Source organism: Leucoraja erinacea, unplaced genomic scaffold (genome assembly GCF_028641065.1).
Source record: "Leucoraja erinacea ecotype New England unplaced genomic scaffold, Leri_hhj_1 Leri_189S, whole genome shotgun sequence".
Classification (NCBI taxonomy): Eukaryota; Metazoa; Chordata; class Chondrichthyes; order Rajiformes; family Rajidae; genus Leucoraja; species Leucoraja erinaceus.
Window position 1 is genome coordinate 195,507 of NW_026576090.1, and position 22,842 is coordinate 218,348.

Consider the following 22,842-nt stretch of genomic DNA (forward strand, 5'->3'; position numbering starts at 1 on the left):
CTGGTGGCGTTTGGACAGAAGGCAACGGAGAAAGCTGGCGATTGTCAGTGGAAGGAGAGAAGGTAGAGGAGGAGAGGGGCGATGGAGAGCAGGGGGCACAGGACATCTAACCTCCCCTTACCTCTCTCCGTGTGTGTGTGGGTCTGTGTGTGGCTCATTGTCTAGTGTCTGTGTGGTCTTTGTGTGTGAGTGTCAGTGTGCTGTTTGTGTACGCGCGTGTAGTGTACGTGTGTCTATTCATGCCTGTGTGTGAGTGTGCACATGTATGTGTGAATCTGTCTGTGTGTGAACATGCATCTGCATGTGTTTGAGTGCCTGCGTCTCAGTGTGGCTTTGTATATCTGCGTCCATCTGTCTGTGAGTGTGTGCGTCTGAGTGTGTGTATCTGTAAGTGTGTCTGAGTGTGTGTGTGTATCTGAGTGTATGCGTCTGAGTGTTAGTGTGTCTGAATGTGTGTATGAATGTGTCTGAGTGTGCGTGTGTGTATCTAAGTGTGTCTGAGTGCGCGTCTGAGTGTGTCTGAGTTAGTGTGTGTGTGTATCTGAGTGTGTATGCATCTGAGTGTGTGAGTGTGTCTGTGAGTGTGTGTATGAATGTGGCTGAGTGTGTGTGCCTGTGTGCACATGTATCTGTGTGCATCTGCGTGTGAACATGTATCTGCATGTGTTTGGGTGCCTGTCTGTGTCTTTGTATAGTTTTGCGTGTGTCTGTGCGTGTTGTCAGTATGCGTGCCTATATGTGTGTGTGTGTGCGTCTGTGTGTGAGTGTGGGGGTTGATGTTGGAGAGACAGTTTCGGGGTTCAGGCTGTCCCCTCCCCTCCCGTCTCCTGTTCCCCACCCACAACATGCTAGAGGGTGTGGGGAGGGGGGGGCGGGAGCTGGGTCAGGAAGGCTAAACCTGAGACGTGTGTGTGCGAGAGAGAGATCCAGCGTAGAACGCAGGATGTGGGGAAGTTTGAGGAATGGGTGTGAGGGGGTAATAGTGGGGGTGGGGGTGGGGAGCGGGTTTGAGTGGGGCTGGGTAGAGGACGGAGAGTGGGGGGAGGGAGGGGGGTGAGGACAGTGGGGGGGGAGGGGAGGGGAGGGGAGGAGAGGGGAGGGGGAGGGAGGGGTGGGGGGGAGTGAGAGAGTTAGGTGAGGACCGTGAAGGGGAGGGGGTAGGTGGGGGGTGAGGAGGGGTGGGGGGAGTGAGAGGAGGGGTGGGGGAGGGGAGTGAGGAGGGGTGGGGGTGTGAGGGGGGGAGGGGGAGAGGGGGGGGGGAGGAGGGGAGGGGGAGAGAGTGAGTGAGGGTGAGGGAGGGGGAAGGGGGAAGTGATGGTAGGGGGGAGAGAGGGGACAGTGAGGGGAGGGGTGGGGGGAAGTGATGGGGTTAGGGGGAAGGAGAGGGAGGGGTGAGGGTTGGCACACAACACCGGTGTACCCCGGGCTGGTGCCGGCCGCAGAGTTCCCCACGGACGAGACGAGGATCCCCGTTGGATGGGGAATGCTCGGGAAGGAGCCGGGAATCATTGGGAAGCGGCGGCAGGAAGCTTCCAGGGACCCGGTGGCTCGGTGTTTGCGGAGGAACGCCAGGCGGGCAGCTGGAGCGGCGGTGTCTGGAGCGGACGGAGAGATTCCCGACACAGGGACCGGCTTCGGGAAGCCCTGGGCAGAGGTAGGCTGCTCCCATCGGCAGTGTCTCCGTGGCTGGGCTCCAGTGGGGAGGGGGAGAGAGCCGGGGTTGCGGGGGGGGGGAGACCTGTGACGGAAAGTTCAAAGCCTCTGGTGGCGCTCCATCCTCCCGCCCCCACCCACACCGTACTCCCCTCCTCACCCCCCCCCCCACCTCACCCCACCACCTCAATCCCCCCCCCCTCCCCGCCCCACTCCTCACCCCCCCACCCCCCCCCTCACCCTCATCCCATCTCACCCCCCTCTCCTCACCCCCCCCACCTCACCACCTCAACTCCCACGGCACCCCACCTTCTTTCCTTCAGAGGGAGCTTCATTCTGTGCTTGTCTGACACCTGGAGAGTGTGTGTCTGTGTACTGTGAGGGGGGCAGTGTGGAGGGAGGGGGCTTCACTGTGAGTGTGTATGAATGTGGATGAGTGTGTGTGAGTGAGTGTACGTATGTATGTGGGTGTGTGTATGCAAGTGTATTTGTGGGCGTGTGTGAGTGTGTATGTGCAAGTGTATTTGTGTGTATGAGTATGAGTGTGTATGTGAGTGTGTGTATGGGGATGTGTGTATGCAAGTGTATTTGTGGGTGTGTGTGAGTGTATGTGCAAGTGTATTTGTGTGTATGTGCGTGTGTGTATGTATGTGAGTATATATGTGAGTGTGTGTGTATGCGGATGTGAGTGGATGTGTGAGTGTGTGTGGGGGGTGGGTGGTCGGGTGTGCCGTGATGTGTGTGTGTGTGTGTGTGTGGGGGGGGGGTCAGTGTGCCGTGATGTGTGTGTGTGTGAGTGGTATGTGAGTATATATTGTGAGTGTGTGTATGCAGATGTGTGTGTGTGAGTGTGTGTATGCAGATGTGTGTGTGGGTGGGGTGTATGTGAGTGGATGTGTGTGTGCAATGTGTGTGTGTGTGGGGTGGGGGTCAGTGTGCCATGATGTGTGTGTCGGGGGGGGAGGGGGTCAAGTGTGCCGTGATGTGTGTGTGTGTATGTGAGTGTATGTGAGTGTGTGTATGCAGATGTGTGTGAGTGTGGTGTGTGTGTGTGGGGGGGGGGTCGGTGTGCCGTGATGTGTGTGTGTGTGGCGGGGGGGGTCGGTGTGCCGTGATGTGTGTGTGTGTGAGTGTATGTGTGTATATATGTGAGTGTGTGTATGAAGATGTGTGTGTGTGAGTGTATGTATGTGGGTGTGGGTGTATGTGAGTGGATGTGTGCGCATGTGTGTGTGTGTGGGGACGGGGACAGTGTGCCGTGATGTGTGTGTGTGGGGGGGGAGGGAGGTCGGAGGTCGGTGTGCCATGATGTACAGTGCCCCTCCCTCTCCCCACAGTCCCAGCAAGACAGCAGCTCCATCAACACCAGAGTTCACCTCAAAACTTTATTTACAGTTTAAACCACAGTCACAACACGCAGCAACAATAAATCTCTGCATCGAGTCTCTCTCCTCAGCAGAGCGGGTTTCTGGGGACACCCTGAGTCCTTTCACCCCTCCCCTGTCTTTATTTTTGGTCGTGGGGGGGGTTAGCGGTCCCCAGGGTGAATGAAGGATGCTTTGGATTTGTCTCAGTGTTGGCAGCACCGGCCCCCTCTGGGGTGGGGACAGGGAGGGGGGAGAGGGTCAGTCTGTATCCAGGGCCGGCACAGGCAGGGGGGGGCCACACCCCAATCCCCCATCCTCGACCCACGCGGTTCTGCAGCGGTCCGGAGTCTTTGGCGGGAGTGTCCCCAGTGCGAGGGGAGAGGGGGGGGGGGGAGAAGGGGGGGGTGGGGAGGGAGGGAGGGAGGGAGAAGGGGGTGGGGAGAGGGGGGGGGGGAGGGGGTGGGGGAGGGGGGGGGGGGGGGGGAGAGGGGGGGAAGGGGGGGGGGGGGAGGGAGGGAGAGGGGGAAGGAGTGGGAGGGAGAGAGATAGAGAGAGAGAGTTGTCTAGACTTTAACAACCCATTGAAATTGACAAGCAATTGCTTTGGCCAATATCGGATTCTATTAAGAGGGAGAGAGGGAGGGGGGAGAGGGGGGGGGGGGGGGAGGGGGGGGGGAGGAGAGGGGGGGGGAGAGGGGGAGGGGGGGGGGGGGGGAGAGGGGGGAGGGGGGGGGGGAGGGGGGGGGTGGGGGGAGGGGGGAGGGGGAGGAGGGAAGGGGGGGAGAAGGGGGAGGAGGGAGGGGGGGGAGAGAGAGGGGGGAGGTGGGGGGGAGAAGGGGGGGAGGGAGGGAGGGGGAGAGAGGGGAGGGAAAAGGGGGAGGAGGGGGGGGAGAAGGAGGGGGGGGAGGGAGAGGGAGGGGAGGAAAAGGGGGAGGGGGCAGAGAAGAGAGGGAGGGGGTAGAGAGGAGGGGGTGGGGGGAGAGAGGGGTAGAGGGAGAGAGAAGAGGGAGGGAAAAAAAGGGTGGGGGTAGAGGGGGGGTGGGGGGGGGAGAGGGGGAGCAGAAGGGGGTGGGGAGAGGGTAGGGTAAGAGGGGGGGGGAAGGGGTGAGAGAGGAGGGGGAGAGGTGGAGGCAGCCCACTGGTTCTGCCACCACCGCATGGCCTGGGAGCACCGGAATGTTCTTTGGAGTTCACGGAGAATAAGGGTGGGGGGGGAAGAGAGATATTCTGGGGTCACGGGGTTATAACCAGGGTCAGAGGTCAGAGTTATAACCAGGGTCAGAGGTCAGAGTTATAACCAAGGTCAGAGTTATAACCAGGATCAGAGGTCAGAGTTATAACCAGGGTCAGAGGTCAGAGTTATAACCAGGTTCAGAGGTCAGAGTTATAACCAGGATCAGAGGTCAGAGTTATAACCAGGGTCAGAGGTCAGAGTTATAACCAGGTTCAGAGGCCAGAGTCAGGTGGGGGGGTTATTGTCGGGGTTTTGGGGTCCCGAGGATCACGGGTTCGGGTAGGGGGGGGGGAGGGGTCAGTAGGGTCAGGGTTGGAGTCAGACCCACCCCACCGTCAGCCACAGCTGGACCTAGGGGCCCGCCGGATAGGCCCTGAGGCCTGGCTCCAGCCCGGGCCCTGCCCCAGCATTGAGGGCCTCAGGCCCGGGCCCTGCGCTGCTCTCCCCTCCCCCGGGGGGCTGGGGGCCAGGCAGGGAGCCGGCCTGAGCCCCAGGCCCCGGCTCCGGGCAGCCCAGGCCTAGGCCCAGGCTGGAGCAGAGCAAGGCCTTCTGGAGCCAGGCCTGGGGCAGGAGGCCCAACAAGGCCGGGCCCAGAGCCCGGGGGACCTCCTCGCCTCCCTGCAGGGGCAGGTGCAGGGGGTAGGTCAGGGGGGACTGCGGGGCCAGCAGGGGGGGCAGGAGGTAGGGCAGCAGGGGGCCCAAAAACCCCCGGCCCACACTCTCCCCCTCCCCATCACCGAGCTGCGGGATCCCACTCTGTACTGGAACCAGGGAGGGGGCTCCAACACACAGGAGGGGAGAGGGGGAGAGGCCTGGGGGGGGGGGGGGGGGGAGAGGTGGGGTGGGAAGGGATAGTGAGGGGGGGGAGAAAGGAGGAGGGAGGGGGGGGAGGGGAGAGAAGGATGGGGGGAAGGAGAGAGAAGGGGAGGAAGAGTGGAGGTGGAGAGAGGGGGTTGGGAAGAGTGGGAGGAAGGGGGAGAGAGAGAGGGAAGGGAGAGAGAGAAAGAGAACGTTACTTCCAGGGCAGTCGGAATCCTCTTCCCTTCTCCGTCAGTTCCCCCCACCCTCCCCACCCCTCAACCCCGATCCCACCCCTCCCCCATCTCCTGCCGCCACCCCTCCCCCACAGTGAGAGCGTGCAAACTCCAGAAGGGCAGCAGCCTCGGCCTAGCTCAGGCCTCTCCTCCTCCCTGCTCCAGCTCACCTGGTGTCGGGGCCGTGGGTCTGGGTGTGTTGGACGGGCCGGGCAGCAGCAGCGGGGAGAGTCCGGGAAGAGGGAGGGCCTGGAGGGGCAGGGGAGGGTCCCGGGGAGAGTGGTGGGCCGGGGCAGGGTCCTGGGCGGTGTCCTGGACCGGGCCTGCGTTCAGGCCCTGCCTCAGCCTCCCCAGCACCAGCTCCTTCACCCTGGAGATGTGGGGCCCGGTGAAGACGTGGCCCAGGCCTGCGGGGGAGGGGCGGCAGCCGAGACTGCAGGCCGCACCAGACCCTACCCCTGGCCCGGAGCCAGGGCCTAGCACCCCCCTCTTCTCCTTGGCCCTGGCGTTCTGGAACCAGATCTGCACCACCCGCCGCGGCAGGCCGATCTGGGCGGCCAAGGCCTGGCACTCGGGCACGCTGGGGGCCCGCCGCTGCCGGAAGCAGGCCCGCATCACCTCCAGCTGCAGGCCGCTCATCTGGGTGCGGCAGCGCCGGGGACCCCCGCCGTCGGGCCGGCCGGGCGAGGGGGGGGCCGTCTCCCGGCAACCGGGCGAGGCCTGAGGCCTGGGGCCCAGGTCGGGCCTGGTGGAGGAAGGCCGAGCGATCTCCCGGCAACCGGGCAAGGCCGGAGGCCTGGGGACCGGCTTGGGCCTGGCTGAGGAGGGGCGAGCCGTCTCCTGGCAAATGGGCAAGGCCGAGGACTGGGCCCAGGCCTGAGGCTCGGGCCTGCAGGGGGGGCTGGGGTCCCGGGACGCTCCCCCCTGCTGGGGCGAGTTGGGGGCCCTCGCTCTCTTGTCCCGGCGTCCTCTCCTTCCTGCCTCCTCCTCCCCCTCCAATTTTCGCTTGAGGCTGCCGGCCCGTGGCAGGCCCTCCCGGCAGGGCCCGGACCCCAGGGACCCGTCCTGGACAGGGGCCGGTGAAGAAAAGGCCCCGGGGCTGAGGTTGGGGTCGGCACATTCTCCCCTCAGCGCCTCTTGCCCAAGGCAGCCCAGCTGGGAGAGGGGCTCAGCCGGTGCCTGACCAGCATCTGGGGCCTGGTCTGAAGCCTGGGCCTGGATTTCAGCCTCAGGCTGGGCCTGGACTGAGGCCTGGGCCTGGATATCTGCCTGGTCTTGTGCCTGGGCCTGGATTCCAGCCTCGGGTGGGTCCTCAGCTGGACATGAGACCTGGGCCTGGATTTCAGCCCCAGGCTGGGTTTGGACTGAGGCCTGGGCCTGCATTACAGCCTCTGCCTGGCCCTGAGCTGGATCTGGGGCCTGGGCCTGAAGTGAGGAGCTGGGCCGAGGCCTGTGGGAGGCCGGAGTGTCGGGAGCCGGGCCTAGCGAGCTGCGGTGGGCTAAGGGGACGGCTCTCTGGGTGACGGACTCGCGGCAAGCGGGGCAGTTGTGTGCCCTCCTGACCGGGCAGGCCCCAGGCCTCAGCGAGGCAGCCAGGCCGGCCTCCTCTCCCTCCTCCTCTTCCCCCCTGGGGCCTCCACCTCCACACAGAGCCTGGGCCGAAGGGACTGGAGATCGGCCCACGCTGTCCACTGCCATCGTCCACTGCTCCAGACCCTGACCCTCAGCGTTCCCGTCCCGAGGCAGGCTCACGACCTGGTCCCAGGCCCCAAACACCTCCACACCGCTCCGGCCTGTAGGAGACAGAGGCACAGATTCACACACGACAGAAACTACATATCCACGTCACCCAAGCTCGTCCCACCCGCCAGCGATTGACCCAGTCCAATCCATGTACCTCTCCAAGTGTCTTATAGACAATAGGTGCCGGATTAGGCAACTTGGCCCTTCAATGTGATCATGGCTGATCATCCCCAATCAGAACCCCATTCCTGCCTTCTCCCCCTATCCCCTGACTCCCCTATCTTTAAGAGCCCTATCTAGCTCTCTCTTGAAAGTATCCAGAGAACCGGCCTCCACCGCCCTCTGAGGCAGAGAATTCCAGACTCACAACTCTCCGTGAGAAAAAGTGTTTCCTCGTCTCCGTTCTAAATGGCTTACCCCTATTCTTAAACTGTGGCCCCTGGTTCTAGAGTACCCCAACATTGGGAACGTGTTTCCTGCCTCTAGCGTGTCCAAACCCTTACTAATCTTATATGTTTCAATAAGATTGCCTCTCATCCTTCTAAACTCCAGAGTATACAAGCCCAGCCGCTCCATTCTCTCAGCATATGACAGTCCCGCCATCCCGGGAATTAACCTGGTGAACCTACGCTGGGCTCCCTCAATAGCAAGAATGTCCTTCCTCAAATTAGGGGACCAAAACTGCACACAATACTCCAGGTGTGGTCTCACTAGGGCCCTGTACAACTGCAGAAGGACCTCTTTGCTCCTATACTCATCTCCTCTTGTTATGAAGGCCAACATGCCATTCACTTTCTTATAAAGGCCAACATGCCATGTCTTGTAAGTATTGTGACAGTCCCTGCCTCAACCACCTCCTTATAGATCTTCTAGAAAGAAACATATACAATGCTTTGGACAGGCTGGATGCAGGAAAAATGATCCCTATGTTGGTGGATTCCAGAACCAGGGGTCACAGTTTAAGAATAAGCAGTAGGCCATTTAGAACGGAGATGAGGAAAAACATTTTCACCGGGAGAGTGAAGAAAGCTAATGGCAAGTTGGCCTTCATTGCGAGAGGATTTTAGTTTAGGAGCAAGAAACATAAAAACATAGAAATTAGGTGCAGGAGTAGAGGCCATTCGGCCCTTCGAGCCTGCACCGCCATTCAAAATGATCATGGCTGATCATCCAACTCAGTATCCCGTACCTGCCTTCTCTCCATACCCTCTGATCCCCTTAGCCACAAGGGCCACATCTAACTCCCTCTTAAATATAGCCAATGAACTGGCCTCGACTACCCTCTGTGGCAGAGAGTTCCAGAGATTCACCACTCTCTGTGTGAAAAAAAGTTCTTCTCATCTCGGTTTTAAAGGATTTCCCCCTTATCCTTAAGCTGTGACCCTTGTCCTGGACTTCCCCAACATCGGGAGCAATCTTCATGCATCTAGCCTGTCCAACCCCTTAAGAATTTTGTAAGTTTCTATAAGATCCCCTCTCAATCTCCTAAATTGTAGAGAGTATAAACCAAGTCTCTCCAGTCTTTCTTCATAAGACAGTCCTGACATCCCAAGAATCAGTCTGGTGAGCCTTCTCTGCACTCCCTCTATGGCAATAATGTCCTTCCTCAGATTAGGAGACCAAAACTGTACGCAATACTCCAGGTATGGTCTCACCAAGACCCTGTACAACGGCAGTAGAACCTCCCTGCTCCTACTGCAGTTGTACAGGGCCCTGGTGAGACCGCACCTGGAGTATTGTGTGCAGTTTTGGTCCCCTAATTTGAGGAAGGACATTCTTGCTATTGAGGGAGTGCAGCGTAGGTTCACCAGGTTAATTTCCGGGATGGCGGGACTGTCATATGATGAAAGAATGGGTCGACTAGGCTTGTATTCACTGGAATTTAGAAGGATGGGAGAGGATTTTATAGAAACATATTACATTCTTAAAGGATTGGACAGGCTAGTTGTAGGAAAAATGTTCAAAACCAGAGGTCACACAGTTTGTGAATAAGGGGTAGGCTATTTGGGACTGAGATGAGGAAAAACTTTTTCACCCAGAGAGTTGTGAATCTGTGGAATTCTCTGCCACTGAAGGCAGTGGAGGCCAATTCACTGGATGTTTTCAAGAGAGTTAGATTTAGCTCTTCGGGCTAACGGAATCAAGGGATATGGGGATAAAGCAGGAACGGGGAACTGATTTTGGATGATCAGCCATGATCATATTGAATGGCGGTGCTGGCTCGAAGGGCCGAATGGCCTCCTTTTGTCCTCTGGTTCTTGATTCCCCAACCCTGGGGGTAAAATATTCTATGCATTCACTCTATTTAATCCCCTCGTGATTTTATATACCTCTATAAGATCACCCCTCATCCTCCTGCGCTCCAAGGAATAGAGTCCAAGCCTGCCCCAACCTCCCCCTGTAGCTCACTCTGTGTGTATCTAACCCCTGGAGCGCGCGTGTATGTGTGAGTGTACATGTGTGTGTATGTTTGTGTGTGTGTATGTTTGTGTGTGTGTGAGTGTGTGTGTAGTGTGAGTGTGTACGTGTGTGTGTGTGTGTGAGTGTACATGTTTGTGTGTGTATGTTTTTGTGTGTGTGTGTGTGTGAGTGTACGTGTGTGTGTACGTTTGTGTGTGTGTGTACGTTTGTGTGTGTGTGTGAGTGTGTGTACGTGTGTGTGTAGTGTGTGAGTATGTGTGTAGTATGCGTGCGTGTGTGAGTGTGTGGTGTGTGTGTGAGTGAGTGCATGCGTGGTGTGTGTGCGTGCATGCGTGGTGTGTGTGTAGTGTGTGTGTACGTGTGTGTAGTGCATGCATGCGTGGTGTGTGAATGCGTGCATGCATGGTGTGTGAGTGCGTGGTGCGTGCGTGGTGTGAGTATGTGCATGTGTGGGTGTTGATGTGTGTGTGGTGTTGGGGGGGGGGGAGCGTGACCTACCTGTCCCCTGGCTGTGTTGGGACGGAGGCCTGGATTCTAGGCCGGGCTCCGTGCAGACGGGGGGGGTCTCCGAGCCCAGAGAACATTCCACCACCGCGGCCTGTGGGGGAAAACGGGCCCTCGTTAAATCCCCCCAATGTACCTCCCCCCCCCCCCCCCCCCCCCCCCCCCCCCCAGAGGCAGGGGAGGGAGAGGGAGGGAGGGAGGGACGGAGGGAAGGAGGGGGTGGGGAGGGAGGGAGGGGTGAAGGAGGGGGTGGGGAGAGGGAGGGAGGGGTGAAGGAGGGGGTGGGAAGAGGGAGGGAGGGGGTGAAGGAGGGGGTGGGAGAGGGAGGGAGGGAGTGAAGGAAGGGGTGGGAGAGGGAGGAGAGAGTCAGGGAGGGGTGGGAGAGGGAGGGAGGTGGTGAAAGGAGGGAGGGGTGAGGGAGGGGGTGGGGAGAGGGAGGAGGGGAGGGAGGGGGGGAGGGGGTGAAGAAGGGGGTGGGAGGGAGGGAGGAGAGAGTCAGGGAGGGAGGGAGGGAGGGGTGACCATGTCCCATCCTCATCCACTCACCGTGGGCAGCAGGCGGGCCACACACCCCGACACCACGCTGTGGCCCAGGGTGAGGTGGGAGCGCAGGGACCCGGGGTCACTCAATGTGTCCGCACACAGGGGACAACGCAGACCCCCACCCACCTCCTGGGGAGAGACACAGAGAGAGAGAGAGAGAGAGGGTCAGGGTCTCACACACACACTGACACACACACACACTGACACACACACACTGATACACTGACACACACACACACACACACACACACACTGACCCACACACACACACGCACACACACACAGATACACACACACACAGATACACACTGACACACACACACACACACACACACACTGATACACACACACAGATATACACACACACAGATACACACACACACACACACACACACACACACACACACACACACACACACACACACACACACATACACACACACACAGATATACACACACACAGATACACACACACACACACACACACACACACATAGATACACATACACACACACACACACTGACACACACACACTGACACATACACACACACACACACACACACTGACACACACAGACACACACACACACTGACACACACACACACACATGACACACACACTGACACACACTACACACACACACTGACTGACACACACACACACACACACACTGACACACACACACACACACACACACAGATGGGGTAGAGGGACCACGTGCGTTCCCTGTCCACACACCGCGCGCAGGTTCTGGGCAGTGGTCTGGCCGTCGGTCCCCTCCTCTCCCGCGGCCACCTCATCTCCCCCCGCGCTGGCCCGCTGACCAGCGGCCCCCCCGTCTCCGCACGCGACCTGTGACCCTGAGAAAGAGAGAGACAGAGGTCAGGGAGCAGAGGCCGTGTCAAAGGTCAGTGACAGCTCTACCTAACAATCGTAAATCCCAACCCACACACCCAGTTATTCTGTATATAACCCCCTCCCCCCCCCCCCCCCCCCCCCCCCCCCCCCCCTGGACCAGACCTGGCATGCACACCAATCCTATACACGTCACTTTAATTTCATGTTTCATGAATCTTGTGTTTTGATGACAGTCGCCAACTGTAACGGCATTAGCCGGGACATCCCGTACATTGGCCTCTAAATTGGTTTGTCCCGTATTTGACCGCTACGACTCGTGTTGAGGGGGACAGTCGGGTCGAAGCGCAGCGACGTCACGCGCGCGCCCCCCCCCCCCCCCCCCCCCCCCCCACCCGGGCCAAAAATCCCCAAACTGACCCGCCGGCTGGACTTTGTGTGCAGTCCAGCACCCGGGGCCAACTCATCATTCACTCAACGGATTGCCGTGGGGAATTTGTCCCGTATTTTGGGTGTGAGGAAAGTTGCCGACCCTCGTTGGAAACAAAATTGGATCAAATTCACTTCTGGGACAAATAAAGTCTGAAGAAGGGTCTCAACACTCGAAACTCTCCCCATTCCTTCTCTCCAGAGATGCTGCCCGACCCGCTGAGTTACTCCAGCATTTTTGTGTCTGATTTCCATCGTACCGTAACTCTCTGTATCGTATCGAATTCTCCACCTCAGAGGGCGGTGGAGGCCGGTTCTCTGGATACTTTCAAGAGAGAGCTAGATAGGGCTCTTAAAGATAGCGGAGTCAGGGGATATGGGGGAGAAGGCAGGAACGGGGTACTGATTGTGGACGAACAGCCACGATCACATTGAATGGCCGTGCTGGCTCGAAGGGCCGAATGGCCAACTCCTGCACTTATTGTCTATTGTTTATTGTAACCCTCTTCTGGGGATCGGTATACAAACTCCCTGAACCCCTAGATTAGACCCCAGCCTCCCCCCCCCCGAACCCCATCTTTACTTACCAGTAAGGTGACCCCCGTCTGTACGGGTTTGGGGATAGATTGGAGGGCTTGAGATCAGGGGAGGGGCCCGGGCTGTGACAGACAGGGGAGTGTTGGCCCCCAGGGTTGGGGTGAGGGCCCGGAGCCGGGCTGTGATGGACAGGGGTGTATTGGCCCCCAGGGTTGGTGTCAGGGCCCGTAGCCGGGCCTGGTGTTGCTCGGACTGCCGGTGGATGCTGAGATTCCCCTTGGTGGTGGTGGCGTAATCGCAGGGCCGGCAGCGGAAGGGCCGGTAGCCGCAGGGGTGGGCCAGCCCACGGGCCAGGCGGGGGTGGGGGGCCCCCCCTCGGCAGTGGGGGCAGCGGGCCTGGGCGCCCCCCCCGTGCTTGTCCCGCACGTGAGCCTCCAGCGTGCGCCGGTACTTGTAACGCCAGTTGCACCAGGGGCACTTCAGGGTCTTGCACGAGTTGTGGGAGGGGTAGGGGCCGAGGCCGCACCGGGGGGGGGTCCGGTCGGCCGGAGGGGACCCCTCGCCCGGGGGGGGGCTGCAGGCGGACCAGGGGTCACCGAGGCTCCAGGGGTCGCCGGCCGAGGGGGGGCTACAGTCGGACAGGGGGCTGCTACAGGCGGGGGGCGAGTCACAGACAGAGGGCGAGCTTCCGGAGGACAAGGGGCTACAGGCGGAGGGCGGGGCCACGGGAGAAGGACAGGCGGAGGGTGGCTCGGAGACGGAAGGCGGGCTGTTGGCACCGGTCACTGGGCTACAGGCGATGGGCGGGCTGTTGGCCGCGGTGGCTGATGCCGGGCTACACGCGTCCGGGGTCACGGGGTCGGACTGCGCCTCCGGAGGCTGGGCCGGGTCACAGGTCGGGCCCGATGGGAGGGGGTCGGGGTCGCGGGGAAGGTCGGAGCAGGGGCAGAGGTCAAGGGTGGGAGAGCAGGGGCAAAGGTCGTGGAGCTGCTGAGGGGAGCAGGGGCAGAGGTCGTCCTCCAGGGTCGGGGACCAGGGGCAAAAGGTCGTTGCCCGGCTGGCGGGGCCAGAGGTCGTCGTCGCTGGGGGGAGAGACCTCTGACTCCAGGCTGGAGGGGACGACCTCTGACCCCCCATGACCCCGTGGCCTGGCGGGGCTTTCCGGAACCGGACTCAGCCTGTCCATCCTGTCGCCGGGGTCATCACAGGGTCAGGGGTCACCTGTGGGAGCAAACGGGGGGTCAGAGGTTAGGCAGTGAAACATATGCCCTGAGAGGGGAGGGGAGAGAAGGGGGAGGTGACAGGGCCAGCCCCAGACAGGGAATGCATTTCGTTGTCTCTGTACTGTACACTGACAATGACAATTAAATTGAATCTGAGTGTGGGGTGGGGAGAGGAGGGGGATGGTCTCACCACTGACCTGTGGTCACTCAATGAAGCCTCCATCTACCAACCATCTCCGGCCCCGGGCTATGGGGGAGGGGAGACTGGTCAGCTGGACCCTCACGGTCCTACCACCCCTCCCCCTTCCCTGTCTGTCTCCCTCACTCATCTGTGGGTGTGTTTGTCGGTGTCTTCTGTGCAAGCCTTTACACTGTTGGTGTCCCCTGTGTGTTTACGTCTTCTGTGTGTGTCTGTGTGTGTGTCTGGCTGTCTGTGTGTGTGTTATCTGTAGCCTGGTGTTTGTGTGTGTATCTGTGTGTGTGTGTGTGTGTGCGTATGTGTGTGTGTGTGTGTGTGTGGCTGTCTGTCTGTGTGTGTGGCTGTCTGTCTGTGTGTGTGTGTGTGTTATCTGTAGCCTGGTGTTTGTGTGTGCGTCTGTGTGTGTGTATCTGTGTGTGTATCTGTGTGTGGGTGTGTATGTTTGTGTGTGTATCTGTGTATGTGTATCTGTGTGTGTGTGTATCTGTGTGTGTGTGTATCTGTGTGTGTGTGTCTGTGTGTGTGTGTATATCTGTGTGTGTGTGTGTGTGTGTGTGTGTGTGTGTGTATCTGTGTGTGTGTGTGTGTGTGTGTGTGTATCTGTGTGTCTGTGTGTCTGTGGTGTGTGTGTGTGTCTGTGTGTGTGTGTGTGTGCGCGCCCCTTCAGAACTGGTGACCAGATGAGAAAAAGTGAATCCCTGAAGAATTTCTTAAATTCAATGAGCTGCAAAATGCGACCAGACGCCTGGAGTCTGTGAGACCGTGGGCCATGGATACAGGGTGGGTGAATGAGTGAATGAATACTCTGGGGGAGGAGAGGTTGGGGGGGGGGGACAGTCTCATTGATGGGGGCTTGATCTTCCAACTCTAGCCGATGCTCTAACACTGCTGGGCCGGCATGTAACAGAACCTCCCTCCACCCCCCTCCCCGCAACCCAGCCTGGCAAATGCACAGAGACAGACAGAGAGAGACGAGATGAGACCAGCCCCAGTTTACAGACCCCGCTCCCCCTCCATCTCCTTCTGCTCCACGACCAGGGCAATGAGATGACAATTAGAATCACAACAAAAAAAGAACATTGCAATCTATTAACTGCAAACAGAATACAACATTTGGAGATTAATGCAAAAAATCAGGAATGAGGCAGAATCACACGCACACCCACATATATATATAACAGGCATATATATATATAATATCTATATTCCATCATTTTCATTAAACACCCCTCTTAATGTCAATGCTTTAAATCACTTGCTCCCTCCCACACTGACCACAATGCCTTTTATCCCAGAAATTCAATACTCGACATTTTTTTTTCAGACAAAAATCAATGAATGGGATGTGTACTTACAGAGTCGATGGGAGCGGGGCCAGAAAATCGATCCTTCTTTTTTTTAAATATCTATATATATATATATGCAGGATAAAGAAACGTGGTGTGCAGGGGAGAATTTGCTATTTGGTTTTATTTTTTTGCATTTAATATTTTGCAAATGTCAGGGGCTGGTGCATGGTTTTCCTTTGGCTGGTTGCGGTGTCTCTTTCCCTTTGCCTTTGCCTGTCACCCTCGCCCCCATTGATCCCCCATTGAAACAATGAGCTGATCAATAGCCGGGACCGAGGGGGGACTCACCGCGCCTGCGCGCTTCCGCGCTGCCCGCCGGGAGTTGTAGTCCGTCGGTTGTAGTTCCCAACATGCGCGGTGGGTGTTGGCCCCAGTGGCTGCCGGGAGTTGCAGTCCATAGCTGGGTGTGAGCATGCGCGGGGGGATTAACCCCAGTGGCTGTCGGGAGTTGCAGTCCCACAATGGGTGTGAGCATGCGCGGGGCGGATTGGCCCCAGTGGCTGCCGGGAGTTGCAGTCCCAAGCTGGGTGTGAGCATGCGCGGTGGGTGTTGGCCCCAGTGGCTGCCGGGAGTTGCAGTCCCAAGCTGGGTGTGAGCATGCGCGGTGGAGTTGGCCCCAATGGCTGCCGGGAGTTGCAGTCCCAAGCTGGGTGTGAGCATGCGCGGAGGGATTGGCCCCAGTGGCTGCCGGTTGTTGCAGTCCCACACTGGGTATGAGCATGCGCGGGGGGATAGCCCCTGAGGATGCCGGGAGTTGTAGTTTAAGCCACTAAATGTAGTTTTAGCCACTGCCTTGTCCAAATTTTTCATCATCAGTCTAGAGGAAGGGACTCGACCTGGAATGGAGAGAGTGCAAGTGATTTAAAGCCATTGACATTAAGTGCGGTGTTTAAGGAAAATAATATAGATATTAGTCTGAAGAATGGTTTCGGCATTTCATCAACTCAGGCATTATTTGTGTTTTTTCTTGATTCCTTTGGCATCTAAAAAGTTTCAGAAGTGATAAATCTGGCTGTAATTTTTTTTAAATCGCCCATGGTTCCCAAGTGGGTTTTTACATACAAAATGAAAACGCACCTGAAGAAAAATTTACAGCCAGATTTATCACTTCTGAGACTTTTTAGATACCAAAGGAATCAAGAAAAAGCACAAATAATGCATTACTGTTGATGAAATGCAGCGAGCAAACGCGATAATTCCCAATATTTTCAATTCCGATATCTGCACGGCCAATGTTTACCAAGCACTTTAGCTGTTGTTGTCCCTTCAGTTCTCGCTTCTCTTTACCTTCATTTCACTTCACGTTTGGAATTGTGAAGTTGGGTACGATGTCTCTCACACTTACCCCGACTCCCACAAATTCTTTCAGCGCAAAAATTCAACATTTTGGCTGTTTTGAACAAGTTCAAATTCAAGTTCAAGTGAGTTTATTGTCATGTGTCCCTGTATAGGACAATGAAATTCTTGCTTTGCTTAAGCACACAGAACATAGTAGGCATTTACTACAAAACAGATAAATGTGTTCATATACCATGATATAAATATATACACACATGAATAAATAAAGTGATAAAGTGCAAATAGCAGAAAATGGTTATTAATAATCAGAGTTTTGTCCGAGCCAGGTTTAATAGCCTGATGGCTGTGGGGAAGTAGCTATTCCTGAACCTGGTTGTTGCAGTCTTCAGGCTCCTGTACCTTCTACCTGAAGATAGCAGGGAGATGAGTGTGTGGCCAGGATGGTGTGGGTCTTTGATGATACTGCCAGCCTTTTTGAGGCAGCGACTGCGATAAATCCCCTCGATGGAAGGAAGGTCAGAGCCGATGATGGACTGGGCAGTGTTTACTACTTTGTGTAGTCTTTTCCTCTCCAGGGCGCTCAAATTGCCGAACCAAGCCACGATGCAACCGGTCAGCATGCTCTCTACTGTGCACCTGTAGAAGTTAGAGAGAGTCCTCCTTGACAAACCGACTCTCCGTAATCTTCTCAGGAAGTAGAGGCGCTGATGAGCTTTTTTGATAATTGCATTAGTGTTCTCGGACCAGGAAAGATCTTCAGAGATGTGCACGCCCAGGAATTTGAAGTTCTTGACCCTTTCAACCATCGACCCGTTGATATAAACGGGGCTGTGGGTCCCCCTCCTACTCCTTCCAAAGTCCACAATCAGTTCCTTGGTTTTGCTGGTGTTGAGGGCCAGGTTATTGCGCTGGCACCATATGGACAGTTGCTCGATCTCTCTTCTATATTCTGACTCATCCCCATCAGTGATACGCCCCACAACAGTGGTGTCGTCAGCGAACTTGATGATGGAGTTCGCACTGTGACTGGCTACGCAGTCATGAGTATAGAGTGAGTACAGCAGGGGGCTGAGCACGCAGCCTTGAGGTGCTCCCGTGCTGATTGTTATCGAGGCTGACACATTTCCACCAACACGAACAGACTGTGGTCTGTGGATGAGGAAGTCGAGGATCCAGTTGCAGAGGGATGTGCAGTTAAAGCAATTATTAAGGTTTAAGAAGGAACTGCAGATGCCGGAAAAATCGAAGGTTGATAAAAATGTTGGAGAAACTCAGCGGATGAGGCAGCATCTATTGAGAGAAGGAAAAGGTGACGTTCTTCAGACAAGAAGGGTCTCGACCCGAAATGTCACCTTTTTCTTCAATCCATAGATACTGCCTCACCCGCTGAGTTTCTCCAGCATTTTTATCTACCTAAAATTATTAAGGGATTGGACAAGCTAGATGCAGGAAAAATGTTCCCCATGTTGGGGGAGTCCAGAACCAGGGGTCACCGTTTAAGAATAAGGGATAGGCCATTTTGAACTGAGTTGAGGGAAAAAGTTTTTCACCCAGAGAGTTGTGAATCTGTGGAATTCTCTGCCACAGGAGGCAGTGGAGGCTGATTCACTGGATGTTTTCAAGAGAGAATTAGATTTTGCTCTTAGGGCTAAAGGAATCCAGGGATATGGAGAAAAAGCAGGAACGGGGTACTGATTGGGGATGATCAGAGCCATGACATTGAATGGTGGTGCTGGCTCGAAGGGCTGAATGGCCTCCTCCTGCACCTGTGCTCTACGTTTCTATGTACAATTAATAATAATAATATTAATAAACTTTATTACAGACTCGAGGTCCAGACAAGGGGCAACATTACATTAAAAAATGCATTGTGTATTTAGAAACATAGAAAATAGGTGCAGGAGTAGAGGCCATTCGGCCCTTCTTGCCTGCACCCGCCATTCAATATGATCATGGCTCATATCAGTATCCTGTACCTGCCTTCTCTCCATACCCCCTGATCCCTTTAGCCACAAGGGCCACATCTAACTCCCTCTTAAATATAGCCAATGAACTGGCCTCAACTACCTTCTGTGGCAGAGAATTCCAGAGATTCACCACTCTCTGTGTTTTCCTCATCTCGGTCCTAAAAGATTTCCCCCTTATCCTTAAACTGTGACCCCTTGTTCTGGACTTCCCTAACATCGGGAACAATCTTCCTGCATCTAGCCTGTCCAACCCCTTAAGAATTTTGTAAGTTTCCCCCCTCAATCTTCTAAATTCTAGCGAGTACAAGCCGAGTCTATCCAGTCTTTCTTCATATGAAAGTCCTGACATCCCAGGAATCAGTCTGGTGAACCTTCTCTGCACTCCCTCTATGGCAAGAATGTCTTTCCTCAGATTAGGAGACCAAAACTGTACGCAATACTCCAGGTGTGGTCTCACCAAGACCCTGTACAACTGCAGTAGAACCTCCCTGCTCCTATACTCAAATCCTTTTCTTTAAAAAATATATACATATAAAGTACAATTAGTCTATAGAAGAGACCGGATTATGTTCTCCAGAGATCCTGCATGGCCTGAGGAAGTACTCCAGCACTTTGTGTCTTTTCTTTTGTCAACCAGCATTTGCAGTTCCTTGTGTCTGTATTCTGCTGGATATAAACTACAAGCAGCCTACAACTCCCAGAAGGCGAAGCGCCAGTGCGCAGGCGCAGAGCGGGGGAGCTCAAGGACCAACGGAAACTACATCCGGCCTACAACTCCCGGCAGGCAGAGCGCCGCGGCGCAGGCGCAGTGGAGGAGAAGGTGGTAAGAGAGAGAGAAGGGGAGAGAGAGAGAAGGAGAGAAGGAGAGAGAGAGAGAGAGAGAAGGGAGAGAGAGAGAGAGAGAGAGGGGGACAGAGAGAAGGAGAGAATGGAGAGAGAGAGAGAAGGAGAGGAGAGAGAGAGGCACAGAGAGAGAGAGAGAAAGGGGAGGGAGAGAAGGAGAGAGAAGGGAGAGAGAAAGAGAGAGAGAGAGAGGGGAGAGAGAGAGAGAAGGAAGAGAGAGAAGGAGAGAGAGAGAAGGGAGAGAGGGAGAAGAGGGAGGGAGAGAGAGAGAGAGAAGGGGAGGGAAGAGAGAGAGAGGAGAGAGAGAGAGAAGGAGAGAGAAGGGAGAGAGAGAGAGGAGAGAGGAGAGAGAGAGGAGAGAGAGAGAGAAGAGAGGGAGAGAAGGGGGAGAGAGAGAGAGAAGAAGAGAGGGAGAGAAGGGGAGAGAGAGAGAGAGAGAGAAGGGAGAGAGAGAAGGGGAGAGAGAGAAGGGGAGAGAGAGAAGGGGAGAGAGGGGGAGAGAGAGAGAAGGGGGGAGAGAGAGAAGGGGAGGGAGAGAGAGGGAAGGAGGGGCGAGAGAGGGAGGGAGAGAGAGAGAGAGAAGGGGAGAGAGAGAAGGGGAGAGAGAGAGAAAGGGGGAGGGTAGAGGTGGAGGGAGGGAGCACTCCCTCACTGACCTCTCACCCTGCGGCACTTCCTCATTGACCTCTCACCCTGCGGCGCTCCCTCACTGACCTCTCCCCCCCCACAGGAGCGATGGTGATCGAGGTGGAGCGCAAGTTTGCGCTGGGCCAGGACACGGAGCGGCGGCTGCAGGCGGCGGGGGGTCAGCCCCGGGGAGGCCGGAGCTTCCTTGACCGTTACTACGACACGGAGCAGCGGGCGCTGACCCGGGCTGACCACTGGCTGCGGAACCGGAGCGGCCGCTGGCAGCTCAAGAGCCCGACCACAGCGGGGCTGGGACCGGGAGCGGGAGAGACCCCTGAACCGGGAACTGCTCCGGGAACGGGAGAGACCCCTGAACCGGGAACTGCTCCGGGAACGGGAGAGACCCCTGAACCGGGTACTGCTCCGGGAACGGGAGAGACCCCTGAACCGGGTACTGCTCCGGGAGCTGCACCGGGAATTACACCGGGAACAGGAGCAGCGCCGTGCCGGGACGGTGGGGCGACCCGTTATCGGGAGACAGAGACGGAGGCGGAGATCATGGCCCTGCTGCGGGGGCTGCTGCCCGGGCTAGTGGGCCCCGGCGGGACCGGGGACATCGAGCGGCTGGTGACCGCGCGGCTCCTACGGGAATTCGCCGCCATCCACACCCAGCGCTCCAGCTGGCAGCTGCCCGGTGGTGTCACCGTCGACCTGGACCAGACCGACTTTGGCCACCGGCTCGGGGAGATCGAGGTGACCGTCGCTGGCGAGGATCAGGTGCCCGCTGCCCTGTCCCGGATACAGGCGGTGGCCCAGGAACTGGGTGGGTGACAGGGACGGGGAGGTGATGCTGACAATGTCCGGAGAGCAGTAAAAGGATTAGTCCAAGTCAGCATGGATTTATGAAAGGGAACTCATGCTCGACTAGATGAAGTACGCAGGGTTGTAAGGGGCTGAAAAGATGAAGTACGAGGGGAAGATGGCCGGGAATATAAAGAAGGACAGGAAAAGCTTCTTTAGATATGTTAAGGGAAAAAGAGTAGCAAAGTCAAATGTGGGTCCCTTGAAGGCATACACGGGTGAAATTATTATGGGCAACAAGGAAATGGCAGAAGAGTTGAATAGGTACTTCGGATCTGTCTTCACTAAGGAAGACACAAACAATCTCCCAGATGTACTGGAGGACAGAGGATCTAACGGGGCAGAGGAACTGAAAGAAATTTTCATTAGGTGAGAAATAGTATTAGGTAGGCTAATGGGACTGAAGGATGATAAATCCCCTGGGCCTGATAGTCTGCATCCCAGGGTCCTCAGGGAGGTGGCTCTAGAAATAGTGGACGCATTGGTGATCATTTTCCAATGTTCAATAGATTCAGGATCAGTTCCTGTGGATTGGAGGATAGCTAATGTTATCCCACTTTCCAAGAAAGGAGCGAGAGAGAAAACGGGGAATTACAGACCAGTTTTGCCTGACTTTGGTGGTGGGAAAGATGCTGGAGTCGATTATTAAAGAGGTAATATTGTCAAAAGTTTTAGAAAGAGTTCTGCTGGATAGAATAAATGAGTTTGTTAACTCCACAGATAACCAGTTTGGCTTTAAAGCTAAACGGGCACTGACATGCATATATGCCCTAAAGGAGATTGTAAACAAATATAGAGGCAAATACTCTTCAATCCTTATGTGCTTTATTGATGCTTCCAAAGCCTTTGACAATGTTAATAGAATGAGTATAGAAGTTGGGATGTAATGTTAAAATTGTACAAGGCATTGGTGAGGCCAATTCTGGAGTATGGTGTACAATTTTGGTCGCCTAATTATAGGAAGGATGTCAACAAAATAGAGAGAGTACAGAGGAGATTTACTAGAATGTTGCCTGGGTTTCAGCAAACTAAGTTACAGAGAAAGGTTGAACAAGTTAGGTCTTTATTCTCTGGAGCGCAGAAGGTTAAGGGGGGACTTGATCGAGGTCTTTAAAATGATGAGAGGGATAGACAGAGTTGACGTGGATAAGCTTTTCCCATTGAGAATAGGGAAGATTCAAACAAGGGGACAATACTTGAGAATTAAGGGACAGAAGTTTAGGGGTAACATGAGGGGGAACTTCTTTACTCAGAGAGTGGTGGCTGTGTGGAATGAGCTTCCAGTGGAAGTGGTGGAGGCAGGTTCGATTTTACCATTTAAAAATAAATTGGATAGTTATATAGACGGGAAAGGTATGGAAGGTTATGGTCTGAGCGCAGGTATATGGGACTAGGAGAGAATACGTGTTCGGCACGGACTAGAAGGGCCGAGATGGCCTGTTTCCGTGCTGTAATTGTTATATGGTTAATCACAGAAAGCTGTTTGGTAAAATGAGTCAAAGAGGGGTGCCTGAATACATTGTTAGAAGTCTGGCCTACTGGTATGCCCACCAAACTATAGAAATAAAATGGTGCAATAGGGTTTGCAATGGTGTTAGACAAGGGGGAATTTGCCCCCAGTCCTTTTTAATTTATATATTGATGATCTGTCTAAACAATTGAAAGCCTGTAACACTGAGTGCGTGATTGGTAATATTTTAGTGAACCATATTGTGTATGCAGATGATCTTGTGGTCGTTAGTCCATCTAGTGCTGGTCTCCAGCAGCTCCTTACTATATGTTCTGTGTATGGTGTGGAACATGACATTAAATATAATGTTAGTAAGAGTGCTGTTATGGTCTGTAGAACCAAAGCGGATAAATGTCTAACATTTCCTGATTTTAAATTGACTGACAATAATCTTAGTGTCTAGAGACCCACACCTGGAGTATTGCGTACAGTTTTGGTCTCCAAATCTGAGGAAGGACATTATTGCCATAGAGGGAGTGCAGAGACGGTTCACCAGACTGATTCCTGGGATGTCAGGACTGTCTTATGAAGAAAGACGGGATAGACTTGGTTTATACTCTCTAGAATTTAAAAGATTGAGAGGGGATATTATAGAAACTTACAAAATTCTTAAGGGGTTAGCCAGGCTAGATGAAGGAAGAT

At 55.5% G+C, this 22,842-nt stretch overlaps 2 protein-coding genes across 2 annotated transcripts; one reads left to right on the top strand and one right to left on the bottom strand.

Moving 5' to 3' along the window:
- Positions 1-1,411: 1,411 nt before the first annotated feature.
- thtpa (thiamine triphosphatase) lies at positions 1,412-22,037 on the top strand. The gene is made up of 2 exons (XM_055666088.1): positions 1,412-1,654; positions 19,933-22,037. The coding sequence occupies exons 1-2, from the start codon at positions 1,477-1,479 to the stop codon at positions 20,658-20,660; spliced, it is 906 nt and encodes a 301-aa protein (XP_055522063.1). The 5' UTR covers positions 1,412-1,476; the 3' UTR covers positions 20,661-22,037.
- On the bottom strand, positions 4,121-15,477 carry LOC129716217 (zinc finger homeobox protein 2-like). The gene is made up of 7 exons (XM_055666087.1): positions 15,100-15,477; positions 12,373-13,543; positions 11,240-11,361; positions 10,503-10,628; positions 9,951-10,050; positions 5,459-7,081; positions 4,121-5,066 (listed from the first exon to the last, which is right to left on the bottom strand). Exons 2-7 carry the CDS (start codon positions 13,457-13,459, stop codon positions 4,606-4,608), a joined length of 3,519 nt encoding a protein of 1,172 aa, XP_055522062.1. The 5' UTR covers positions 13,460-13,543; positions 15,100-15,477; the 3' UTR covers positions 4,121-4,605.
- Positions 22,038-22,842: the final 805 nt, after the last annotated feature.